Here is a 27507-nt window from a genome sequence, read left to right on the forward strand (position 1 = left end):
AAAGCAAACACACAACCTGTCATTGTCTGTCTTACCACAGCTAATTACCATAGAACTGTAATTAACATACGAGTAAAACAGTACTCAAACTATATTGTAATGCATTTCAAGAAACGTAGTTGAAATTCTACGCTAGGGTTGCTATGAACTCAATACTTGATATCTTAATGGTTTGATCGAATATCAAATACTAATCATTAAATATCAGGTCGTTTAGTCTCCACAGCAGGAGCACGATTCTCATAAAACATACATGTGCAGGCTTTTAAAAAGCACTTTTACACGTCCCAGTATTAACCCTACCATTTACTTTCCCTTATTTACCAAAGGAGGGTTTTGGCCCAGTAGGTTTTTTTTTTACTCCGAACGTCTTTTATAATTTCGTTACGGGTCCAATGACAGTTTAACTTCCTCTGGGACAAACTTAGTCTTCAATAGTAGAGTTTTTATTGGAGGTCAAGCTGTAGATCCTCGCTACACAGGAGTTGCAGCGGTGAGAACGAGCGGTGGGAATAGTCCCGTAGCTTAGGAAGGTCATGGGTTTAATTCCCATCAGGGACAGAAAATGTTTTCATGTTGCAAACCAAATCAAGTCAGTTTATTTACGTGAAAAGTCAATTGATTATCTACAAGTTAAGTAGTTGTCAGTGGACAACCCTAAGTAAAACGCGATGCAACTGCAATTCTGGTGCAATCAGGTCACTTTCTACCGCATTCGCGCTTTCCAGCCCTTTCCTTTATCGCGTTTACGTCCGTGTGCGAGTGTACTGTGATACAGGGTGTCTGAATGAAGCTTTAAGCTCGCTCTAGGTTGATAGACTTTATTAAAATGTATGATGTCCACTGCTCGACAAAGGCCTTCCTCCAAACATTTCCACAAAAAAAGTAATTGATTTTCAGCAAATAGGCTTTTATAAAGCGCTTTTACATGTCTCAGTACAACTTTAGCCCTGCCACTGCTTCGAGACTATAAGTAGGCTAGTTCAAGAAACTCAGTCACCTTATCTACTACCTCACCAATTAGTTAGGTACGTCATTAAAGTGTACTTAAATGTGAATTAATTATTAATATTAAATACTAAACTTTACAAAGCCACCCTGTATGTTTGAAGATGAGACCTACAACTTTCATTCAGTAAATTCTGCTGGAGGCTTCGTTTGTACTTTCGATTCTCTAGTAGCGCTTATTTACATTGTATTCAAAAAGGTCCAGAGTTTGTATTGTGTACATATAGAGAAAATGACAACTCCATTAATCGTCATTTTCTCTATAAAGTACTCTACTGTCAAATCAATTTTCATAACAAACAAAGACTTTCACAAACATTACTATGAGGTCTGATAGAGCTCTATTCAACGCTGTGCGTTCGAGCGTATGTTATCCAATAATGCAAAAGATCCCTGAAAGAACCTGGATGCGGGCAGCCCAAGACTCGGTTTATGGAAATCCTTGGGGGAGACCTTTGTCCAGCAGTGGACGTCATTTGGCTGAAAAGAACGAACGAAGCAAACCTATGGCAAAGTGAAATAATGGGACAGCTATACTGAAAAATATGTATTACTCATTATTTTAATAAATAAATAATAATAATGTACTTTTATAACCAACGATATGTAATTCAGTAACTCTACACTAAAGTAAAATATCTTAAGTAAGTTTAATCCTTCAAGGGCCGCGAATCTAGACACAATATATAATCAATTGTTATGACATTAATTAATGCCATCCTGGGACTCATTTGGTTAATAATAACAAAAACTCCCGTGCACATCTTTAAAACTGACTCTTATTTGGAAAACAAACTCTTTTTACCCACCGAATACCACTAATATAACGAAAGTAACGTCTAATGTCATTGTCAAACATATCCCATTGTGGCTTGTGAAACAAAAATCTTTCACTTTTACTTTTTACTATTAGGCAGAACCCAGCTGGTTAGAGTGAAGCAACTCATTATTATAGGGCTCGTGAAATCGGTCTTTGGATCTTAGATGTAACATTGTAACTTTTTTAGTTGCGTATTAAACTCTATTATAAGTAAATAAGATGTCACAGTATACAGCTTGACGTGCCGTTGCCTTTAGCCCTGGATCATAGTTAGGAACGAATATACATAATATGAACCACTGCTTATATCAAGATAACTGCTATGGCATCTTATGTAATAGTACGCTATTTTTCAACAACAATACTATAATTATTTACATTTATTACCCTGATTTACTTGTACTGTACATACAGAGTATCATAAAATGTTCGTTCGTTCGTTTCAGCCAAATGATGTCCACTGCTGAATAATCGTCTCGCCCAAGGATTTCCACAACGAAATATTGAAATAAAGAAACATAAAATGTTGAATTGAACAATCAAGACCCTAGTTTTTCCTCTTCCTTCTATAGTGCTAAATATACATAGTCGACTCTCTACTATCGCGAAAACTGTGCATACCTAGTGACTTCCAAATGTCAAAAGATTACCTTCAGAAGTTCACAACCTGTTTTTCGACCCTATTCGAGTGCATGAATGACGTACTTGCATTAAAAACCTTCCTTGCTTGTCAATTGTCTTTTATTTGCCATCAAAAACTGTGATGTTTCCGCCAAACCAAGATTTATTAAATTAATAGTCCATAAAAAGATTAAGAACCATCATCATGTCTACGATGGATCACAGATAACAGCTACAAACAATGTTTATGGTATTATCTTGATAATTCAAAAAGGTTTTGTGTCTTGGGCATGATTAAATTTACTTTTACTTCCCATGGTTATGGAAATGTGATGCATTTCATTGTTACGTAAACTTTATGAAGAATGAAGAAGTGTTCTTAGAATGGGTACGAAATTTTACTTTCTTTTAAGTTTGAGAATAAAAACTAAATTAAGTTTACTTCTAAAAACATAACCCACCTTCTGGCACAGTCAGGTAAAAAGATGACAACATTCCTAAAAATAATCTGTTCCAGTAAAAAGTTGCGTCTTTTCCTTTTAAAACTAATTTAACTTGAACTTTAAAGTTTTGTAACAACTTTGCATTTATTACTAATAGGCATATTGTAATAGGTCAATTTGATGAGCTCATTCAAACCAATTCAATAATTATGAAAGAAAACCGATGTTACATAAAATCATTTCAAAATATTTGAACTTAATAAGTCATAGTAGAGCGAGAGGGTAAAAAAAGCGAGAAAACAAAATTATTTCGAAAACGAACGCGAATCTTTAACATTTCGATGATTTCAAGGACATAATAGAGAGAGAGAGAGAGAGAGAATAAAAAAAGCGAGAGAACACATCGCGAAAAAATTAATTTGACCTCCTTTTCCACCTGTAGGTGTTATCGACCCCGTGATAACGAAGTGACGATTGAATGACGAAATCGTGCTTTCTCTCCGTGAAAGTAATCAGCCGTGCCGCCATGTTGAATTTTTTTTTTCATCTGGTGAGATGGCCAGTGCGTTTCGTTTTTGTGGGCGGGCCTGGTATGCGATCATAGGGTTGGATTTTTTTTCTTGTTATGAGTTTGGTTATAATGGTTAGATTACTGGCCACTTACAGTATTTGTTTTTAAATTAGTTTTACAAGGACATTGACTCCTATGTTCTTTTGACTAATTTCGTTGCGAGTCCAATGACAGTTTAACTTTCCGGGACAAACTTGACCATCACTAGTTGGGTTTTATTGGCGGTCAAGCTGTAGATCCTGGCTACACAGGAGTTGCAGCGGTGGGAACGAGAGGTGGGAATAGTCCTGTAAGGACATTGACCTTTAATTTCAAAACCCTTATGGATTTACCATACTGGATTCACTATGACCTGCTCGAAGACCGCATTCAGTGTGACAAATTCCGTTCTTAGTCTTACTAGTCTATATCGAATGATAGATACATAATAATACGAGAGATTTATAAGTTACATAGTTATTTTTCATTTCGTATGTCACACCTAAGAATTGAACCTGTAACTCGGCTTGAGAGAGAGAAAACATAGAATATTCTCTACTTAAAAACATAACTCTCCTTCTGACGCAGTCGGGTAAAAACAAGTCTTTCCAAAATGCCATTTCTAAACACTGCTAATAAAACATAGTTACAAAATCAAAAGATGATTTTAAACTTTGTAACACATTTTTTGTTAAAATTGACTTAACATGCATTTACTCGTAGTTAAATTCCTTGATTTGATTATTGTTTTTGTTGTAACAAATATGTAGTAATTGTCAATTAACTGTTCATAAATCCGCCTGTTACTTCGGCTTGACGCAATTAATTCTATATTCTAAAATAATTACATGTTATCTTATGAGAAAACATTCTATTAACTGCCACAAGCTCGAAAACTAACACAATCCAAGCTGTATCTGTTGCAAAAATTATAAAGGTTAGATCACACTGACGAAATGTCTAGGCTAGACTAGTTTGAGTAGTTATTTGGGTTTACTTTAGCTGCTATCAAATTTCATGATTCTCAACGCGAAGTACTCCTGAATCGAGTCTTGACTGACAGATAGAAAGATGAAAGTGATGATTAAGAAAAGGTTTCTTTTTCTTTTTCCTTTTCAGACCGTCATCATCAGCAGGCCTAGAAGCAAAATATGGAGGATTGGGCCTACTACACTCCCCACGCTTTAAGAGGACAGATGATGTTCCCTTCACGACATCCACGTAAAGTGTGGGGCAGCAAATACATGGCCATTTTTAACCATTTTATGTACAGAACCCTTATTAAAAATTCCCAGTATGTCTCCACCTTTAGCTAGACGCAACTCTAACCTAAATAATTCGTTACTCACCAAGAAGCTATGCGGAGATTCGTAACATCGCAAATCTCAAGGTCCATCGCTGATTCTGTTCGTGCATTTCGAAGTATTCTCAAGCCAGCTGAGAAATGTAACCGGAGATGATGTTGACACTCGTTTAAATGTCAAATGTGAACTTACCTGAAACAAAAAAAGCGTGCGAATTAGCAAACGGTGATACAAGATTTGATGCAAGATGATTTGACGTTTTTGTGAAATTTAACACACATTTTAAATAAATGGGTGTATGTTAATTTATGAGGTTTTGTAAGGTCGAAATTTGAGCCTAGTTAAAGTGAAATATCACTTTAAATTCGACCCAAACTTTGGTAGAGATTACATAATTTAAATTAAATAAATCATAGGTCAGAGCAGAGCGAAAGGTCATGGTTTCAAGACAGGTATTTTTAGTGTAAATCTTTTGTTTTTTAAAACATAAAATACAAAATTCATTTTCAGTAAATTAGGTCCTTGGAGGAGGCTTTTGTCCAGCTGAGTGGACGTCATTTGGTTGAAACGAACGAACAAAAGTTAGCTTTTAAAGGCACTTTTACACGTCCCAATAATACATTGTTTCAGCAAAGAAAAACATTACGATTTTTATTTCAGATCCGTCAAAACGCAAACCATAGTAATTATAAAAATGAAATCTCGTCATAACTTCGCACAATCAATCGAATAATTATTCGATTATGCAACAAGGAACGAACGAATGTTAATATGTCATCGCGTGCTCGTTCTGCCGTCCTAGTGGATAGTCGATTTTATTTCCTAGATTCCAATCACGTAATACGAATGAGAGCAATAACATAATTCGACTTTTTGTTAAATAAGTAGGTTAGGCTATTGTGTGCTTGATGGACAGACGGCTTTTTATGTCTGCAACTTTTACTTGTGCATTGCGACTCCTGCTGCTTTTTACAGAGATAACTAATTAAACACATTTTGTAATGCTATTAAGTTTTTTTTAATATAAACGAGCTGAAAAGAATTCAGTAAGAAGAGAAGCTAATAAATTGTCAAGAAAAGCACGTGCTCTTTTTTTATTATACAAAAAGTTATTTCATGTTGCAATGTCTTAAATTGTTTCTATAATCTATAGGTTTGACTGTACCTGAAGATTCTATATTCGTTTTAGACTAGGCGCAGCGACCACCGATTTTTAGTTGGCCGATAGTTGTGCCCGATTTTAAATTGTATGAAGAATCTGCCAAATCGAATCGGTGTAATGTGCGCACTTCCATACATGCCCATCACTGATCAACAGCCCGACTAAACTATCGGCCGACGAAAAATCGATGATCTGCGCCTAGGCTTATTCTCTTCATATTCAGATGTAGGTACTCGTACCTACCCTATATTTTACAATTAACATTCCATTTTTAATAACTCATAAAAAAGTACATATGTCAGTCAATGGCATGCGCCCTATTCAATTATAATACTTTTCACTATAATTTAGTTACAATCATCATACAATCACTCAGAAATCATAAAAAGGTATCAATTGCCCTCAAATTACGCTATAAAACTTCAATCGTTTAACTTGACTTTGAGATTCAATCGATTCTAATTGATCACTTATCGATTTACAATCAATACAAATCAACGATCGAATAGATTTGCTATGCACAGACGCTGGCGGTTAGGAGCGGGAGAAAGTGGATTCCGCGCAGGTGAAAACACAATGTAGGGCTTCGCAAATTTTCTATAGGGCTGCCAACGCTATGGAAGATGAAATGGCTGACCTTCACTCACATGCGAGATACAGAAGGTGAAAGTAAATAATAGACAAAAATATTTTTGGACGTGTACTAAGAATGGTCCTTAAAAGCGAATTTCTTTAGTAAGACTTTTAGTAAGACTTGTCTTATGGCTCTTTCCCACGGCAATCCAGTTTTCCGGGATCCAGTAATGCGGGATCGCGCAAAACTTGGTGTTTAAATTTTTTTGCGGGACACTGCAAACGGTATGTTCGTATGAATGATAATAATTAAGCACGTTTTCCTACTACTTAACGGCACCCTGCATAAAAAGTTTCTGCAAAAGACGGGATGTCTCCGTGAAAAAAAAAGCCCTTGTAAGTACATAAGCTTGTTAACTTAGTAAAACAAAAGCTGACGAATTGAAAATAGTGACAGAGTTTCTTGTCCTGTTATTTTGGGTCTGTAAAAATCCTTTTATAAAATCATAAGATGAAATTCAAATAGATTTCACTCCAAGCAAAAAACATAAATATTAGAATATCAATTAGCTATTTCCACGTACAAATCAAACTTTCTTCAACTTGACAGCCCTACAACACCTGTTCGTCAGATCAAAGCAATAAGTTCTGGTTCGTTGTTTTTTTATACCAATTTATTATCAGTTTCTCTCGTCTCACGATTATTTTGAAAACATTACTTAGGCCCGTTTTCCACCAAGGCAGAGCGGAGCGGAGAAGTTTTTTAATAACCAATCGTCGTTTGAGCCAAATGACGTCCACTGCTGGATAAAGGCCTCCCCCAAGGTTTTCCACAATGAACGGTCCTGCGCTGCCCGCATCCAGGCTCTTCCCGCGACCATTACCAGATCGTCGGTCCACCTAGTAGGAGGCTTGCCCACGCTACGTCTTCCAGCCCGTGTTCGCCACTGGAGAACTTTCCTGCCCCAACGGCCATCGTCTCTACGAGCTATGTGCCCCGCCCACTGCCACTTGATTTTAGCAATTCTGCGAGCTATGTCGGTTAATTTGGTTCTCCTGCGGATCTCCTCATTTCTGATTCGATCACGCAGGAAAACTCCGAGCATAGCCCGCTCCATCGCCCTTTGGGTGACCTTGAGCCTTCTTATGAGGCCTATAGTAAGCGAACCAATCAGATTTCATTATTTCCACATCTCTTCTCCGCTCTAAGCCGCTTCTTCACCGCTGTCAAATTCTATGCTTCTTCTCAGCACTTGCCAAATGTTTGTCTCGAAGCGCTGGTAGGGCAAAAAAAGAATGAGACAAGTATAGGCTCCTTAAGAGCATTTGAAGATTTGTAAGTACTAATTTAATTAGTCTACATAAATGAAGATAATTTTGATTATGGAAAGACGGCCTGGCACTTCTCGCTCTTAGTCCGAGAGGGGACCGTAAGTAAGATACCTACGTACGTCACTTGATACGACTACGATAAGCTCCATGGCACACTTTTTTTTGTACTTTCGGCCAAATCGGAGTTTCTTAATTAATTGTTCCATAACTTAACACAACTTTTCTTAACGTGCCTTAGAGCTTATCTTAATATCAAGTAATTCTACGAGATCGAATCAGAAATGAGAAGATCCGTAATAAACGAACTAAAGTCGCTGACATAGCCCGACGGATTAGCAAGCAGAAGTGGCAAGGGGCAGGACACATAGTACGCAGAACTGACGGTCGATGGGGCATTAAGGTTCTGGAATGGAGGCCGCGTACCGGAAAACGCAGCGTGGACGTCCACCCACAAGGTGAACCGACGACAGCATAGAAGCGTAGCAGGGAAGCGCTGGACGCAGGCTGCTACCAATCGATCAACATGGAAAGCATTGAAGGAGGCCTATGATCAGCAGTGGACGTCCTATGGCTGAAATGATGATGATGATAAAGGGGACCGTAAGATACCCATCTTACGGTCCCCTCTCGTACTATCTGCTCCGCTCCGCTCTTGGTGGAAACCAAGCCTTAATGCGTTTTGTGGGCTGGTCTTCGTATAAGCCTGAAGCTATTTTAGGAGGTTTGAGCAACAATCGTTAGTCAACGATATTTAAATACACTCGGCATCAAATAAATCGCACCTCCCGCGACAAGCACTTATCAAACGTATGCATGCCCACTTCCCACCAACATTGGTACCATTTGAAAGCCTAGTTCTAAACTTCATTTCATTAAAGGAAAGGTTTTTACCCCAAAAATGTGTCTTTACAAGGATCCATAGTCACTTCTTCAAAAAATAGGTAGTTACGCTATAGCCATTTTTTATGACTATAAAACTGTTAAGTTGGGATTAATTGCTATCCATCTGTTAAAGAGGACACGTGAGATCTTTATTTGGTTTTATTAACCGACTTCAAAAAAGGAGGAGGTTATATGTTCGACTGTATGTATGTTTTTTTTTTTTTCTATGTATGTTCACCGATTACTCCGTCAATTGTGGACCGATTTTCAAAATTCTTTTTTTGTTCGATAGGGTACACTTCTGAGGTGGTCCCATTGTCACCAAGTCAGGATCTGATGATGGGATCCTAGGGAAATCGAGGGCAACCCTCAAATTTTATAGGCACGTATATCGTTTTTCAAACTTTTTCTTAATTTATTCAAGTATTTGCTCCTGGAAATCATCATCTTATATTGATGAGCTGATGATAGAAGGTACAACTCCTTAATGCTTGGGAGTTGGAGGATAATTCTTTTAATTTTATAGATAACTATAGTTTCTAAATTTATTCAAGTGTTTGCATCAGATAGTCATCATCTCATCATGATGAACTGGTCATGGTAGGTACAACTCCTTAACGCTTAGGAGTTGGAGGATAATTTTTTAAATATTATAGGTACAATTAGACCCACAGTGGTATTATTTCATGTTTTTAAGGTAGGCTGACGGTTTAAGGTCTTTTTAGGTTGCCGATATGATAACCTGTATTTTGTAGGGAATATTATTTTACACTTGACATGAAGAATATAGTCTCAATGTACTGCCTACCTTCAGTGGTAACATCAAGGTAATAATTAGTTAACTAAAAAGCAAGAAATAAGTTAATTTTTATAAAAAAAAATAAAACCGACTCCAAAAAACTAACACTAAAAAGTAGAAAAATAATTACCTACTAATTACTTATTTATTAGGACGAATTAATATTTATGTTATACCATGATTGATACTTTTGGAGTCGGTGCAGGCAAACTTCACACGTTTCATAATCTTGGCACTCGGGAGTTGCACCCAGTTGACTCAACGGGTTAAAAGTTCAACTCTTAAGTGGAACAACAAGTAAAATCACTTCGAAAACTTGTTCCTAGTTGTCAGAACATTTTATTTTTCATTTAGTTAGCTTGTCTTGTGTCCAAAAAAAATTCTGGAGAGCAATTGTGTAAATTGCCTTCTGTTTAACGGTTCATCTACTAAAATCTTATACTCTGCTTGTCATTCCATGCTAGCCAGAAGTTATGGCGAACTTAATGCCGCAAGCCATTCTCTGCCAGCCAGTCGGTTGCCAGTTAAGTAACGTACATTATCGAATTCCCAAAAATTGTGTAAGCGAGTCAAAATGTCCTTAGCCACCGTTGCGTGCGAGTGCGCGCTCCCACGTTCATGCATCGGCGCGCGCGCAAGTAGGCTAGTTGCGCTTGAGTACAGGACCTGCCACTTAGAGCACCCGCCCAAATAGCACCTGCACGAGTAGCACTTGGACGAACAGCACTTGCACGAATAGCACCTGCACGAATAGCACCTGCACGAATAGCACCAGCACGAATAGCACTTGCACTAATATCACCTGCACGAATAGCACTTGCACGAGTAGCACCTGCACGAATAGCACCTGCACGAATAGCACCTGGCCTATTCCACTAAAGAGAACACCTATCGATATTTTGAGCTGGATTTTCTAAAAAAAATATCTCCCAAAATATCGATAGTTGCTCTTAGTGGGCAGGTGCTATTCATGCAGGTGATATTTGGGTGCTCTAAGTGGAATACGTCAAAGTAAGGACCAAATTATAGCAACGATAGCCGAACGGTGAAGGTATCGGACTGGCCGTCTAGTGATCCGAGGAACGCGGGTTCTATCCCCGCCGACTATTGTGATGAGCCCACTCGTAACACAAGCATATTTAGCTTACCACGAGGGGTTAACGGGATTATCGGTAATTAATTTGTATTTACAAATTGCTAGTATTATTTTAAAAATGGAAAGTGCTTTAATGCTTTTAATTGACTGTTCTGTAAGTCACACTTGGTTGTTGAAATGAATTTATTTATTATTATTATTATTTCTTAACCTACTCGTATTTCAGTTAATAGAGTTTTAAATTTAAAAACCTTCAGACAGTATTAATGCTTTGGAAAATACCTATATTTAACTACAGAAATAAACCTTATTGAAAATAGGGTTGACTTTGACTACTAGGTATTTTTTTTTTTTTTTTTTTTTTATGTGATAGGAGGCAAACGAGCAAACGGATCACCTGATGGTAAGTGATTACCGTCGCCCATAGACACCCGCAGACCCAGGGGCGTTACAGGTGCGTTGCCGGCCTTTAAGGTAAAGATACGCTCTCCTCTTGAAAGCTTGCAGGTCGTATCCGTCCGGAAACACCGCAGACGACAGTCCATTCCACATGTTTTATTAATATTTTTGTTTAATAATAATCGAAAGCAATTTATTCTTTATGAAATGTAAAGTATTTGTCTCCGCGTTGAACTCGAAAAATATATCAGCAGCACGATTGATTTATTGTTATACAGGGTGTTAGGTAAATGGGTATATGAGCCGACACTAGCCCATGTTAAAATGGTCATATAAATGGCATGGTGAAGTCAGAAAATTGATATCTTCATTTTAATTATTTTAATTTTCATACAAATCGGATTTTATAAAATTTATTTTGTATGAAAATTAAAAAAAATAAAATTATGATATCAAATTTCTGACTTCACCATACCATTTATATGCCCATGTTAACATGGGCTAGTGTCGGCTCATATACCCATTTACCTAACACCCTGTATAACATTATATTATCAGTGAAATTTAATGTAGAAATAGAGATTTACTGACAGTTACATGTTTATAATCTGATCCAATTGATATGATGATTCAATAATAAATAAAAATAACTGACATGTAACAACGTGCAAATAATGAATTTGTGAAACGCAATTAAATATTTTTGTTAAAAATTCTGACATACGGAAACGTCCAAAAGTATTTTAACAAAAATAACTGACGTCTTGATTTTGGACTTTCCAGGTCAATTAAAATTAATTATACTTGTTTCTTGCCTATTCGTTTTATATTTAAGTACAACTTGTTTTTATAAACGATGTATAAAATTGTTTTGAAATTAGGCCAACCTTATAGACAGTCAATTTTAATTTATTATTTGAAAGTTTGTAAGAATCTTTCATGTAAAAAATACTGAATGAATACCGGATTTCTATGAAACAATTATTGTTTATAATTAATGATAATACCATTTAGCTAGACTACTATATAGGGGGTCCCATAAATCAACGTCAAGCCGGAACTGTGTGTTGAGGCAAGTTGTGCTGGTTATCAGAAAAATATTTAAAAAATATATATGTGGCATTTTTTCAAAATAAACGATATACAACGATATAGGTATAAATCTACGCAGGCGAAGCCGCGGGAAAAGCTAGTGTTGTTCTACTAAAATTCCAATATAAGTTACTAAAGTTACAGTATAAGTTTACAAAACCTACATTCTATTGTATAATAATTACACTACCTATATGTAGGTACAACTTCCTACAAGCTCAAAAATACTCTCATTTCAATCAGTTGAATAACCCATCAATGTCAATGCATTTCCTAAATAAATTAGACAAGGACGTTAATTAATTAACTAATTACAATAGTAATAGCATTTTTTGTCGCATTAAAATTCCAATTGACCATAGCAAGGTCATTTCTGACCCACTAACCGTCGCCACCCGGATACGGATCCGGACAAACGAACAAACACTTTCTATATAAATAGAGATTTTTGTATGTATATGTGCTCATTAAAACGGTTTTGAGTATTCTTGTTTAATCTGTGAGAGTCAATGAACTATGTTGACATAAACTTGACTAATGTAATTAAACAAGAACTACCTATTAATTTAAATACATGGATAAGTACCTAAGGGAGAGAGTGAGCATGAGTCTACCTACTCTCATTTCAACCTAATACTGTCGACTGCTGTAAAAGTTCTCTATAAAAGCCAGTTTACCAGTGCCCAGAATATACAGTTTAATCGCCAATTTTAAACCAGAGCGAACTAGGTAACTAACTAACTATTAACCTGTAATTTTATGCCGTATTAGATTATTTAGACTTGGAGTCTCATTGCACTATTTGCACTAGCACATGTATTCATTTACCTGGACCGATATCGCACACTCATTTATATGTCTCTTTACCTGTATTTATTTGTTCTGTTTTAAGTGTGAGAAATAAATCATTATTGTTTTATATTACAAGAATTCTATTTCCACATCAGCAAAAGCAGGCTTAACTTAAAATAAACTCCATAGATAAACTGCTTTTACCAATAACCCTCCTTCTGGCGCAGTCGAGTAAAAAGAACTCGCTTCCTGGCCCAAAATACAAAATGGCCTCTGATTCGATACGTTTATTGAACTCTTAACTCGATCAATGCACCGGTTTCCTGATGACCTTATGATCAATAAAAGAAGGTTGATAGGAAACAAATAACAAGGTGACAGTTTGACTGAAGTTATTTGAAACTTACGAGCTTTTTTAACGTGTTTATTGGATGATAAAGCTGTAAAAGTAAGTAGGAAATTAAAATACAAATCCAAATACTTTTGGCGGTCTTAATTATAAGATAGGTCTCATTCTCTCTCAAAGATATCAGAGACTCAAAGATATAATGATTTTAAATTGTAGAATAGCCAACATTTCACAATGTTATTAGTAATCAAATAGATTACAGTTGTAATAGGGCGATTTATGTAACAAAAATGTATGACTTTGAGTGCTTTTATACAAGACCTAGAGCCAAACAAAGTTCTCTTTCTTTCTGAAACTAGTTCGTAATCCTGATTGACCTACATACAGAGAAACCAATAGTAAGTACGAAAAAAATAACATAATAAAATTACTAGTAATTTCCTAAATTAGAAACAAATAACAAGCTAACAAACAAAGAATAAACGACTGACATTCACCTAGCCTATCTGTTTCAATGGTATGACATAACACCATAAAAAACTCCCATTGTGCTGTTATTATCCAACTATCAGACATATTATGACATAACTAGGGTTATTATTACAGCGAACCAAATATAGAAAACAATATGTGCTGCTGCTCTAGGGAATTGCAAGGAATGCAATGATAGGGTGGCCATGCGTCTAGATTTGTATAGACATGTCCAGATTTTTGTATTTCTAGCTTTATCCAGCTTAAACAGCATGAACAACAACTTATTGTATTGGGAAAATAACGAAAACGCCAAAAAATACCATTTCTCCAAAGTAATTGACAGATCAGCTGTTATCAGTTTATTGAATAAAAAGTTTTTTTTTCTCAATTTTCAAATGTTATTATGGTAACCCTAAGTACACCATACAATGTGTTCAGTCATGTGTGGAATGACCTTTCAAGTTTTCTGCTATTCGTTCTTTTATGGTGACTATGACTATAGTTAAAGGACTTTAATGGATATGACTTTATTTATATTGGGTATAAAGGAGCTTACAAGATGTTGCTCAAAACTTATCTCAAACAAAGATTTTGAGTTTATAGGTCTAGTAACTCAGTCAGTACCTGAGGAGAGTGACACGTGAGGAGTGACATTGACATATTATGACGTGACAGAGCATGCAAATCTGAAGCATATCTGAAGTCTCGCTGACGTTTAACGTCTCAAAAACACCCTCCCGTGCCGCTCCCTTACCTCAGGCACTGAGTTAATCACTTGAGATGAGATTGAATTGAATTTCAAGCGTTGTTTTGTAAGATTAAGAGTAGGCGCAGACCACCGATTTTTAGTTGGCCGATAGTTGTGCCCGATTTTAATTTGTATGAATAATCAAATCGGCCTAATCAAATCGGTGTAATGTGCGCACTTCCATACATGCCCATACTGATCAACTGCCCGACTAAACTATCGGCCGACGAAAAATCGATGGTCTGCGCCTAGGCTAAGACTGTGACCAGCGGACATCGACTCTTGCGAAGCCGCTAGCAGAAATTATTACTTTTATTTAGACAAAGAAGAAAAATAAACATTAACTGTCAATCAACATTACGTCTAAGCTAACCGTCCCACCCAAATCATACATGCTTTACTCATGTAATCGATACTACCCACTAAGACAGCAGTCAAAGCACAGCACTTTCACAATCTTCGATGAAAGGTCAGGCGCGAGTGTGTGCGTGAGTATGCGTGCGCGCAGCCGAAATAGTGAGGTGATTATCTTGTTAAATCAGTCTGGGAATTATCGATAGAGTTGAGAGTTTGCGTGGCCAAGACCATGGCTGTGATCGCGTCATTCTCTCTATGTATGGATGGGATAATATGTTACATTAAATGTGTTTCCATCAAATGATAAATCAGTAGCAATGTCGCATTTTCTACAGACTACAGGTTTCGTAGTAGGACACATTTAAAACAGAACTATGTTCATTCTAAAATTGAGATATGGCAAGAATAGAAAGTCGCAAAATTCGCCAACTCAATAATTATTATTTTGTGTAAAAACAAAGATTTTAATATGTATTATTTAGTAGAAACAGTAATTATTTTTATACATACTTGTCATCCAAACGTCATATTTTATTCAACTTAATAATATTTCATTCTTTCATCTATTCTCAAATGATAGGCAGGTACTATCGATATATCAGTTACACATCACTAGCCGGCTCATCCCAACTTGTTATCGACTTTCTAATTTTTAGTACTAACCTCCACAATAGTTTGAAGGGAGTCCAATTAAGCTATCTGTTTGCGTGCTTTTATTAACAGTGAAAGTTACCGTTCAGTTTTAACTTTTAAGCTTTGTTATGTTCACATGTTAACATGATGTAAGTAAGTAGGATGTATAAATCGAAACAGCGACTTGCCGAATACAAAGCAAAGCTACCACGAAAGGTAAATAGATAGATAGATATCTTTATTGTATAACTAGCTATGCCCATGACTTCGTACGCGTGAAAATAGCTGGAATAATAGAGTTTTTGCAACATGTTTCTTGAACCTATTGGCTGTAGGGTGAACTACTGGTCTGATTTGAGAATATTTATTGTGTTGGGTAGGCTATTTGTTATGATGCTACAACCAATAGGAGCAGAGCATCAATGAAAAATGTTAAACGGGAAAAATATTCTAACTATTTTCACGCGGGGACGACTGATGCATTTTATAAACACTATATTCAGTATAATATCGTTTGCCTCCTACTACTTTGCCTGGCCCATTCCCATTTTATTTGGGGTCGGCCCTCCTCGTCTTGCGTCTCCAGGCGGCTAATATCGTTTGCCTCCTGTCATGTAAAAAAATGTTACTGAACTAAACATTTTAATAACAATCTTAACTACAAAAATCAGTCAAAAGTGGTTTTGACCGATTATGAGCTTTGACTATAACATAAACATCTTCTGAAAGCTCACCTTTAGCTATTGGCAATACTTACCTATGCAAAGTGAAAGGCTTTTTTCAAGTTATTCTATTAGAACTTGCGCAATGCAAGTTGCACGACGATTACTTGAACAGCTCATGAAGTTATTACATTAATAGTATCTTATGTAGTCGTAATAGAAGTTATTTTGCAACAAAATTGTGTAGATGTTATGCTTTTACTGTAGTAATATGAGCGGCTTATGAAGACAGGAACACTTATTGTAATAATTGCTATATTTTAAAGTTTAAAATTACGAGCTTTGGCCCGCGATTTAATCCGCGTAGATTTGGACAAAAATTAGCCTAACTAATTGAGTATTATGTGGTATTATGCTTTGCATTTGTGCTAAGTGTATTAGATTTTATGATTGTAAAGTTTCATCAAAATCCATTATGTGGCATTTGCGTGAATTTACACATTACCATTTTAAGACTTAAATATATCTATTCAGGGCACATTTATTGATTGGTTCAGTATTTAGGACATACCTACAGTTTTTCATTTTTCAGCCATTGTGTTTGTTGCCTTTTCAGAATTGCATCGCATTTCTAGAAATAATCACTAATGCATACAAACAGAACTGTAAAATTGTATAGTATCTTAGATATAAATAAGTCTGGGCATAGAATTATTAAGCAATCGACTTCAGTTCCCTTCAACATGTGTAACGCCGACGTTTTATTCCTCAATGGTTATTCAATTAAATTATGAAATCTACCGATCTACTTTAGGTAGTAGATAATTTAAATTATGTATTATTAATTTTACGATTAGTGATAAGTACTCGCATTACCCTTATAGGTAAAAAACAGATAAAAACAAAAGTAAAAAATTCATTTTACATTTTTAAAACTATAAAGTTACTAGTTTTTCTAGGATATCAAAATAACCTATAGATGCTACTGAACTTATCTCTCTTTGTTTAACTTGGTATTAAGTTTCTACTGTAAATAAACAAGCAAGATTGTATACTTATATCTAATCAAAAAGCATAAAATAAACCATAACTTTTATTATTCACCTAAAATACTCATCGCTATTAACCAGCTAAGTACTTCTAACATTGTACGCAGTAATTCGCACTTACATTCTATAGTTTTACAATCCATAAGTGCCAATATTATTCTTCATCATCACCAAACTTAACACCTGTTCTTTTGCCATCGTTTAGCCTATAAAAAACGTTGATCGTCAATCGTCATCTATTAGCCTATAAAAAAACTAGTTTTGGGCTTAAAAAATTCCCGTTGATTTTATTAATTGCACGTAGTGGGTAGGACAAGAATGTCATACGACATCCGTCCGCCACATACGGCCTACAGTACAGGCTGACCTACTCAGAGGCAGGTTTCACCGATCGGGGTGTGGTGGAAGTGACAGCGATCGACTATAGTGTGGTGAGTGGACATTGAGTTTTTAATCCTTTACCTGCTGATAGTGGCTAAGTTTTGAACTTCATTGAGGTAATATAAGGTTCAAAGTCAATGAAGAATATTTTATCCATTTCAGTTATAGTCAGGCTTCCGAACCCAGGAATTTGACCATCACTGATTGGGTTTTTATTGACGGTCAAGCAAGTACAGTCACGGAATGAAAAGGTTCGTCAGTTTTCAAATTGATTCCTTCAACGAATCGCGAGCACATATTACCTTTTGAAACTATGTTACAGAATAATCTCGAATCTTGTCAAGAAGATTATTATGATTGATAAACTAAAACCTTCTTGTTGGTTCAACCTGCGCTATTATTTCTATTAAATAAAAAAAACTATTGTCAATTGGTCAATGTCATCATTGCATTGCACTGATGAGATAGAAAAATAAACAAGCAAAACCTTATTCGTTAGCAAACGTCATTTATTTATTTAAATGTTAGCAGCACTGTTTCTTGCACTGTTATGTTGGCAGGTTTGACTCTTACAGTACCTAGTGCAAGCGAAAACCGACACTAAGGTGACGAACCTTTTCATTCCGCGACTGTACATCCTAGGGATTAGTCCCGGTCCGTACCCAGAGGGTACCGACGGTGACCTATTAATATTTGCAACATTTATTTCTAGTTACTATTTGCAGTTCGTAAAAAGCGACTAAGGGAGAAATATGAGAAGCGTGGAGGAGAGCGTAAGTCAAATCCTCCATTTGTCGCTGGTTAAATTAGAGACGGTCGTCCTCGTGCAGTGGTACTTCTAAATTACTATTTTGACGCAGTGTTATTTTATTTATTTATGCAGTGTTATTGCTTGATGTGCCAATATTAAACTTGTTATGTAACCCTACGTGCGCGAGTCTTAGAATTTATTTGTGTCTCACTCCTCTTTTACCATTATTTAAGCTGGTAAAGTTCTACTTCTAAAAATAATCAATAATTGATCGATCAAATCAATCGCTGACACTGACACCACACCCCCGCTATCGACTGGCCGGCGATGTTCCACTTCTTAATAGAGTTGCGGTCTAAAGTATGACAAAAGTGAGGTTTAACCATATTTAAATTAAGCCCTCGTCTGCCAGATAAGTTTCGACAATCAAATATCTAACTGTAGTATCGAATTTAGTTTTTAAATGAGTTTGGCAAGCTATATTCGGGATGGCTCTAATATGGTAATGACGCTTCGTGGTTTGGACTGTATTACGGCTTTTAGCTAAGATAATTTGCGAATTCGACAGCGAATTTTCTATGGTTGGTAAGAAAATGATTACGTGTCGCGTGTGTAAGAGGTTTCGTTGGTTCCGATTTTTTGTTTTATTTTCATAAACTATTGACGTAGAAAGAGAAATCTCTTCTTGTTTCCTATTTGTGCGGTTGTTATGATCGAAATAGTGGTAAAATTAGTATGGGAAACATGATTACTAATATAGTCAGGTATTTGTATATGTATCTCTATTTTGTATTCGTAACAAAATTCTTAGACAAAGTAAGTATACAAATGCAAAAACATAAGTATTTATATGTTATTATACCTTCAGTTAAACAAAAGAAAGACGATAAAAATATAAATTAAATATTTAACTACAAAAACTTAACACCAATTTTTAACCATTCGACACCTCTGTAGGTCAGTACCGAATAACAAACGAACTTCAAACAAAAACAGCATTTAATAAACGGAAACAAAGGCGTGAAGTTTACACCAAATTACATACATTTTCATACAACATTACGCCGCGATTGTAAAACAAACAAAAACTATTTGCATTGATGCAACAGACGATTTACGTTTTTGCAATGATCGTGACTAGGTATAGTAAACGCCATACTATGTCTAATATCATGTTTAGTAGGACGAGTTAAAAACTAGTTCTCAAAAGATTTCTTAAAGCCTTAGGACACGTCCTAGTTATTAAGCAATGTAAAATTAATGGTTAATATAATCTGTTATCCAATCAATTTAGTAACATAGCTTTTTTGTTACTATGTCACTAGGCAGTTCAAGGACAGGTTTACAAGTTTGTAAAACAGAGATCAAATTTTAAATAGTGTAGTGTCCATTTATAAAGTTAAGCTTTGAGAAACGGCTTGACGAATTTCGATGCTACTTTCACTGGTTATAAGAAAAGAAGGAAGAAAGTAAGTTTAGTTTCTTTGAATATTTAGACAACGTATTTAGAACCCAAAAATGTTTGAAGAAAATCCACGAAAGGCTGAAGTTGATGCAGGCTGAAGCTGGTCTCCCGGAGGGGCTGTGGTAGAGAAGGCTTTGTCCGGAAACCCACAGTTTCCTCCCACTTATGGCGAGTGACGGAGCACCGGGGTCTTTTTAGTGGGTATGCCTCGTCCTTCTGACTTGGTGAGCCCCACATAACCTACCCTGTCCCCGCAGGGTAGGTATGCGACTCAACGCATTTTTCCCCGTAAAAAAAAGGCTGAAGCTGGTCTATCAATATTAGAAGGATAATTTTGGTTTCGTATTATTATGAATCATTACACAGCATATTATTGCTGAATGCTGTTACTTTTTGTTAAATGCTAATTTCACTATGGTGGAAAGAGACACAACCAAAACAGTTAAAACGGTGTTATTAGACTGTTCTAGTTTTTAATAGGATAAAACTAGGTAAAACAAGTATTTAACTTAGGCGATACTGTGAAATTTTAACAATTTTTCGTTAATTCTTTCTATTATGTTATTTAACCTGAAAATGTCAAATCTACATAGGTACGATTATATTTACGTACTTACGTACGATAATATCTTTCTATCACGATCAATATTAGAAACAATCAATAAAATTCTGTCCATGAATGAGGCTTTTTATTAGTTGAATTTCAAAATTTAGACAAATCATAGGACAAATTTGACCTCCACTGGTTTGGTTTTTATTGGCGGTCAAGCTGTAGATCCAGGCTACACAGGTGTAGAACGAGAGGCGGGAATAGTCCCGTATACTTATCACAGAACAGAATTTATGTGTATGAATCGAGTTTTGAACTAAGGTGACTGAGTTTCTTCCGCCACTTCTTCTCAGCACCAGCCCATATGTTGTCCCGAAGCAGTGGTAGGACCACCTATACCTATTTAAGACGTGTATAAGTGCCCTAGAAAGGGCCTATACTGAATAAATATTGTAACTTTGATTTGGAACGTTGTTTTGTAATAGTACCATTTGTCCAAAGTCTTTGTTTCGTCGTGCGAAGTTGATTAGCTGCGCGACATTAACTATTAGGTCAAATTGTGGTCATGCTGTCACGACTCTGACCTCTTTTTAAAGCCCCAAGGTTACTTATAGTAAGGGCATAGAGGTAATATTTCATAGAAAATAGAGGACCATCGAATTAATAGACTTTTTTGTGAATTAGATGGATCATATTTTCCTTAAGATCTAAAATAGGAGATGATTTTATTGAAGGTCAAAGTAGGATGGGATACCTAAGGTGACCCATGTTATGTATTTGTAATTGGTGTTATTTTTCAACAATAATATTGTCTATTAGTCTTCTAGAATTATATGATTGGTAATAAATAAGAGTTTTTATCTGTTTTTGTTTTATACCTTCAAGTTCAATTGAGCATAAATAAAAATCTATTTTTTGTTCCATTAAGTAATTTGTTTAGATCAGATACAATTATAAACTTTGTTTTACTATAATTCACAATAAATGTTTTAAAATACCTAGCCATATAGAATCTAAGCATGTCTGTCTATTCCTGAATCATTAATTCACTCAAATATTAAGATGTATCTGTCTATTAAATGATCTACCGTCTCATACATTCCCAAAGCCTCCTAATTGACCCAATTATACAAATGTATGATTGTTATTTCTCTCATACAACGTCATACAACAGAACTAGCACCGTTATACCAGTCACATCACACAATGCCTTCGGATCTCACTGACAGGTGGTTTTTTATTCAACCATCTTTGTAATATTGATGATCACACCCATGTTGTAGCTAGAATTAAACTGGAAATTTTGGCAAAAATCCGAATTCATAAATAAATGAATAGCGATATTGAAAGTGAGTTTTTTTTTCTTACGTGAATAAGGAAATATAAAATCTAAAAGAACTTGTGTACTTCATCCATATAGGTAAGTACTTACTGCGTTTATGATGTTTTACACACCATGGAATGCAATGTAAGAAATCTAATGAATAAAATTATGTTTACTGATTTTCATACTCTAGAACAGAGTAAAATAAAATTAGTAAACTTAACTGGAGTCACAATTATAAATGCTAATGTCCTTATAAAAATAATAAACAACTGAAAATGTTGAAGTAACTTGTTATGTACGTGTTGATTAGGAAAAAGTTACGTTCAATTGTTTTCAGTTTAACAACTCTACAATTAATAAAAAATGTTGTGATTTCCCTGTCAATACTATTAGACTGGACATTTCATAAATTGTCTTGTTTGTCAGTTTCACTGCTACAATCACAACACTCATTTTTTCATTGCAAGTCATCATTACAATATTGTATACTATTAATATATTTTAGTTAAGTATGCCACCATTTTGTAAGGCATGTTGAAATTATGATTCTTTCACGTATGGGCCTACCTACTATTTACTACTAACCCACTAAACTATGTCATTGATGAAACTTTAGAAATACAGACCAAAATTAGTTAAAAAAAATGTGGTAGGTTGACGTGCTGGCGGCTGCAGTTCAAATGATTACTTTGTAGATAAGACCTACACACCTGTATGAACAAACTATGCTTGCTTAAGTGAAGCATCAAATCGAACGCACAGCGTTGAATAGAGCTCCTGTGATTGGTTCGTGTGTCACCCTGTGCGTCCACGCGCATTGTGAGACCTCATAGTAATGTTTGTAATTACAGGCGTAATTTTGCATTTACCTCTAACAAATATCTCATGTCAAAGTTAAAATATCCATCAAATTAGGCTAACCTTACAACTTGATAAGTACACATTGCAACATGCACCCGCACGCAATCGAACCCGGAACTTTGCAAGGCAGCCACTGCGCCAAGGGGTCATTACGCAGGTTACGAGTTGATCTTTACTTAACGTCTTTCACAATCATTTTAACACGTAACATTTATCAGTTAGGAATATCTTATTGTATGAAATGATGGTTTAAATTTGAATGAAGGTGTATTTTGAAAGATTAGATCTTTTAGTTAAGACTGTGTTGCAGGATCGTATAACTTTAACAAACGTCAAAAATGTGTCCAAATTTTATAAAAAAACGTAGGTTATCGTTATAGTTACGGTTAAAGTAAGATGGTGCAACCCAGCCTTAATAATCCTGTTCATTTGAAAAACGCAAGCGCCTATTATCATTTTGCGAAAGGCTTTATCATTTGCAACCATCAATATTTCAATCAAACTATTGTAGTTTTTAAAGAAGTAGGCGGCACTTCAAGCTTAATTTAGTGGCTTCTTTGTAGTTGTAATAGGTACTATCGTACTATTGTGCAGCAAAAATGTGTAGTTTGATGGCTCATGCATTGCCCCATTAAAGTTTAATAATTTAACAACGAGATTAACCTTTTCTGTTACGTTATCACGGCACAGCTGCTGAACCTATTTCGATGATGTCCGTTTTCACCAAAAATCCTTAATTTTTAAGTGATCCCTATGAAAATAAAATTCCTGTTATGTGTTCCTGTTATACACTTAAAAATTTGAAAATTATAAACATAGATTCAACTCTTAATGCTAAAAATTAAATAACAACGGGCATGATGTTACTATCGTAGGATACCTTTTGGAGTCAAACCTATAGTCAAGTTTTTGATAAGAAATACGAGTAGACTCGTAGTAGAAAAAGTTTAAATTTCACCACCGTACTTTTACGCTACAAATATTTTCAGTGACTGGCAGATCCACACAGAAACTTAATACTAAAGCAAACTTCATGTAACCATCACCTTTAAAGTCACCTGAAATGAGCCACAAAGCTCTATTATTACAACCCCGGAAACCTTATACATGCACATATCGGAAGTCTATGTAATTACCTAAGGTCTAGCTACAGACGCTACAGTGACATTTAGTGACCGCTCACTATGACGCAAGCGCGTGCGCAACGCGGGTCAAATCTTCTTGATGGTTGCATTTAAACTGTGGGAATTGGCTGTGTGCCAAGTATGGCTCTATGTGAGGTTTGTGTTACAAAAATGGATATTTGTCAATTGTTTTTTTAGACACATACTTAAATATTTGTCATTTGTTTTTTAATTCATTCAACCAGATCAAAGACAAAAAGGTTGGACTTATAAAGAGTTTTGTACCTTCGTATGCGAGTAAAAAAAACATTTACATTTGTTCATTTTGATCACTTGACCCATTGGCCAACTGGAAAGCACACAGCACAGTCTGTTGTACAGTCAGTAACGATTCGGCAAAAAGCTTTGTAAGCCAAAAGCTTTTTTACAACGTTATCTTTATGTACTTTTTTTTTTCAATAATCAAATGTCAAATCAAATCAAACGCACCAAAGTTATATTTACTGTTGATTGCATGATCGTAAATTATGTACACAATCTATGTAAGATTACATTTAAGGACCCTCTAGGGCACGCAACTTAAAGTTTTGAATAATTAATTATATTTATAAGAGCATATTTATTTATTAGCATAATATGGAGTCCTAAAGGTGAATTCAAATGAACATCCAACTATCAACGTGTGTTAAAAGATAAAATGTATTTATATTACACGCGAATACGTGAAAGATTTCGGAATTATTTTAACTAGGATTTGATTACTTTAATAACATTCTAATTTGTTATTACAAGTTAATATTTAAAACGTCTTAATCAATTTTATAACCGTCTGTGCTTACGTAGGTCGTAGGTATATTATACGTAAATTCATGTTAGTTAACAATTTGTACTAGTGAACGATTTGTACATTTATTTTTAAAGTCAAAGTAAAGAACATTTAGAACTTGCATAGTTCTGAATCAACACGATAAGTGATTGGAAAAAGTAAATGATCGGGAACTATGGAAAAGGCCAAGGTTGCTTTAAAGTTGAATATATAAATAAGTAATTAAATAAATGCAACTATCAAAAACTGCCGACTAAATATCAACAAAATGTTTTATCAAACTACAATTTTAATTTCACAAAGTATTGATAAAAATCAATTTTAATTTTAATCTCATGGAACAAAATACAAAGCAATAAAAAAGTAGATTTTTTGTGCGCAAGTTAATGTTAAAACAATCACTATTTATTCAGCATTTAAATCGAAAGTCGTACGCGTCACTTTCTCTTAAAATTCAGGTTTTAACTTAATGTAAGTTCTAATTGACGGTTCAATTAATTGAACAGGAACATCGGTTTGCACAACAATTTTAATTTCAAATTTGCAAAATCATAATGGAGTTTTGATTTGTTATGTTGACAGGCCGCATTCTTAGTTAATATCATAATAAAAGGTTTCCATTACTAATTACAACTAAATATTGGATAATAAAACAATAGGGCTTCATGATTAGGTAAACCGGCTCATTTAGACAGCAATATACAGGGTGTTAGGTAAATGGGTATATGAGCCGACACTAGCCCATGTTAACATGGGCATATAAATAGTATGATGAAGTCAGAAATTTGATATCATAATTTTATTTTTTTTAATTTTCATACAAAATAAATTTTATAAAATCCGGTTTGTATGAAAATTAAAATGATTAAAATGAAGATATCAATTTTCTGACTTCATCATACCATTTATATGCCCATGTTAACATGGGCTAGTGTCGGCTCATATACCCATTTACCTAACACCCTGTATAGCAATATTTGTGATATTTTATTTCCTTCCTAGTCTTCTTCTAACTTTTTCTACGACTAAGGGTGGATTCGACCAAATAAATGTTAATCTGAACTGTCAATGTGCCAGTTATACCAGGAGCTATTCTCGGATAAAAGTTTGTTCAAATCGGGTCTAAGAAGATAGAGTTTACAGACAAAGTACTCTCATGAAAGACTCTATTTCAGGATCTTTTGTTTTGTGGCTAAAACAGTAAATGTACCGACTATCGAAGTAAATATCGAATACATAGAGATAATAAAATTGTAATTTTCATTAATAGGTATCTTGTACCACATATCACAGTGTAATTTTGTCCTTGTTTTATACAGGGTGGCCAGGGAGTTGACGTTCAAAGCTAAAATTTAGATTTCTTACATCAAGGTGTATCTAAATCACCCCCATGTATGTTCTACGATTTTGCTTAGTTTAGGAGATACTTTTGGCTCTGGTTAGTTTTGGACATGCTTTGCCTGTTTTATTGACCGACTCTAGATGTTAATAGATCGTAATCTATATTATTAATACACACAACTGCAATAATAATAATAATAATGCAAAGATGGGCCTAAATTGAGCAAACAAGAGCTCGAAACACTTACGAAAAACTGAATATTGTTGAAAAAATGGCTTCTTAATGAGTTATACTCTTAAGCAAGCCTTAAACTTTCGTTCAGCCTTGACTTTAATGTTAAAACATATATTACATATATGTTGCGAGATCTATGTAAAATTCTTATGTAATATTATCTTGGTTTTGTTAATTAGTACTATTTACATCATTGTTAACGACTAGGGCTTATTTAGTTACGTATATGTTACATTCAAGATGTGTAATAGATGATTTGAAGATAAGTAGGCTTATTTTTAACTAGCTTTTGCCCGCGGCTTCACCTGCGTGAAATTTCGTTTGTCACAGATCGTCATAAATTATAGCCTATATGTTATTCTGGGTTATAATAAACAATAATACTGTAAAGTTTTATCAAAATCGGTTCAGTAGTTTTTGCGTGAAAGAGTAACAAACATCCCGACATCCAAACTTTCGCATTTATAATATTAGTAGGATTAACTTTATGTTCCGCTGATTACTAAAAATAATAAATTTCACTAAAAACTTGTATTTTCTTTCTTGATCATTCCATTAGGCGATGTAATTGAAATATTTTGTCCTAATTAAGAATATAGAATTATTTTATTTGTGTTAGCACTAAAAATTAAACACACTGTTTCTACTTTCACGAATTATGTCTCGTAAATGATATTTTCTTAACAATGTAGAGAAAAAATTAAAAGAGCCGCCGCCTAATAAAGGCATTAGCCGATTATTACAAACTTAAACGATTGTAATAGGACATTTATTTGAAATTATTACAAAAATTACGAGGTTTAATCGCGACTTTAACTTTTAACTCTCAGTGCTAACGCGTTGAAGTCTTTAGTAGTAGAGCTTTCGTAATGACTCTACCAACTTTTTCCTGTTCCATATAGAGCCAACTTTAACGCAAAACCTCTTTAAAAATAACTCACAAGTCATGACTGACACTGCAAGTGACATTTAACATGAACTGACTTACCTTGACATGTCACTGTAGCCAGAAAAACCGCGACGAAAACAAGACTCCAAGCCCCAACACAGTTCCTTTTGCCCCCCATTCTGTCACTGGCACTTCCAAATAATCTTGGCTGAAGCATTGCACTTGCACTAATTTTCAAATTGCATTAAAACTTTTTAGTCACAGCACAGAAGTGGCAGTAGAAAAAAAAGATGAATTAAAAAAGCAGCCACAAAAAATTTGAATTCGTATTTGGAACGTCTATCGAAGCATCGCGGTTCAAGTTTGAAATTCGAAATTGGAATGTTCGTTATCGTCCGCGGTGGGGCGCCGACGCCGTTGTACTGGCACCAGCGATTCTTCTCGCCTTCGCCGCTCTGGTGAAAGGTGTGGCCAACATTTTTGTTTTCCAATATTCGAGCCAGTTGTCCTTTGGCAAGTGGTATTACAAATTGCAGTACACGGAAGAGGAAGGCGATTTCAAAAGTAGTTCCATCTTGAACACCGTTTCGGTGGCGGGAAATAGAAAAATCT

General features: G+C 35.2%; 1 protein-coding gene across 4 annotated transcripts in view; it reads right to left on the bottom strand.

Moving 5' to 3' along the window:
- Nucleotides 1-27307, bottom strand: part of LOC135084268 (uncharacterized) — a 144520-nt gene extending 117213 nt beyond the window's left edge. For all 4 annotated transcript variants that reach the window (XM_063979054.1, XM_063979052.1, XM_063979053.1 and 1 more), the window contains exon 1: nt 26995-27307. In XM_063979054.1, the coding sequence (XP_063835124.1) occupies nt 26995-27112 (118 nt within the window). In that variant the 5' untranslated portion in view covers nt 27113-27307. The remainder of the gene's footprint in view (nt 1-26994) is intronic.
- Nucleotides 27308-27507: the final 200 nt, after the last annotated feature.

The sequence above is a fragment of the Ostrinia nubilalis genome, chromosome 25 (genome assembly GCF_963855985.1).
Source record: "Ostrinia nubilalis chromosome 25, ilOstNubi1.1, whole genome shotgun sequence".
Classification (NCBI taxonomy): Eukaryota; Metazoa; Arthropoda; class Insecta; order Lepidoptera; family Crambidae; genus Ostrinia; species Ostrinia nubilalis.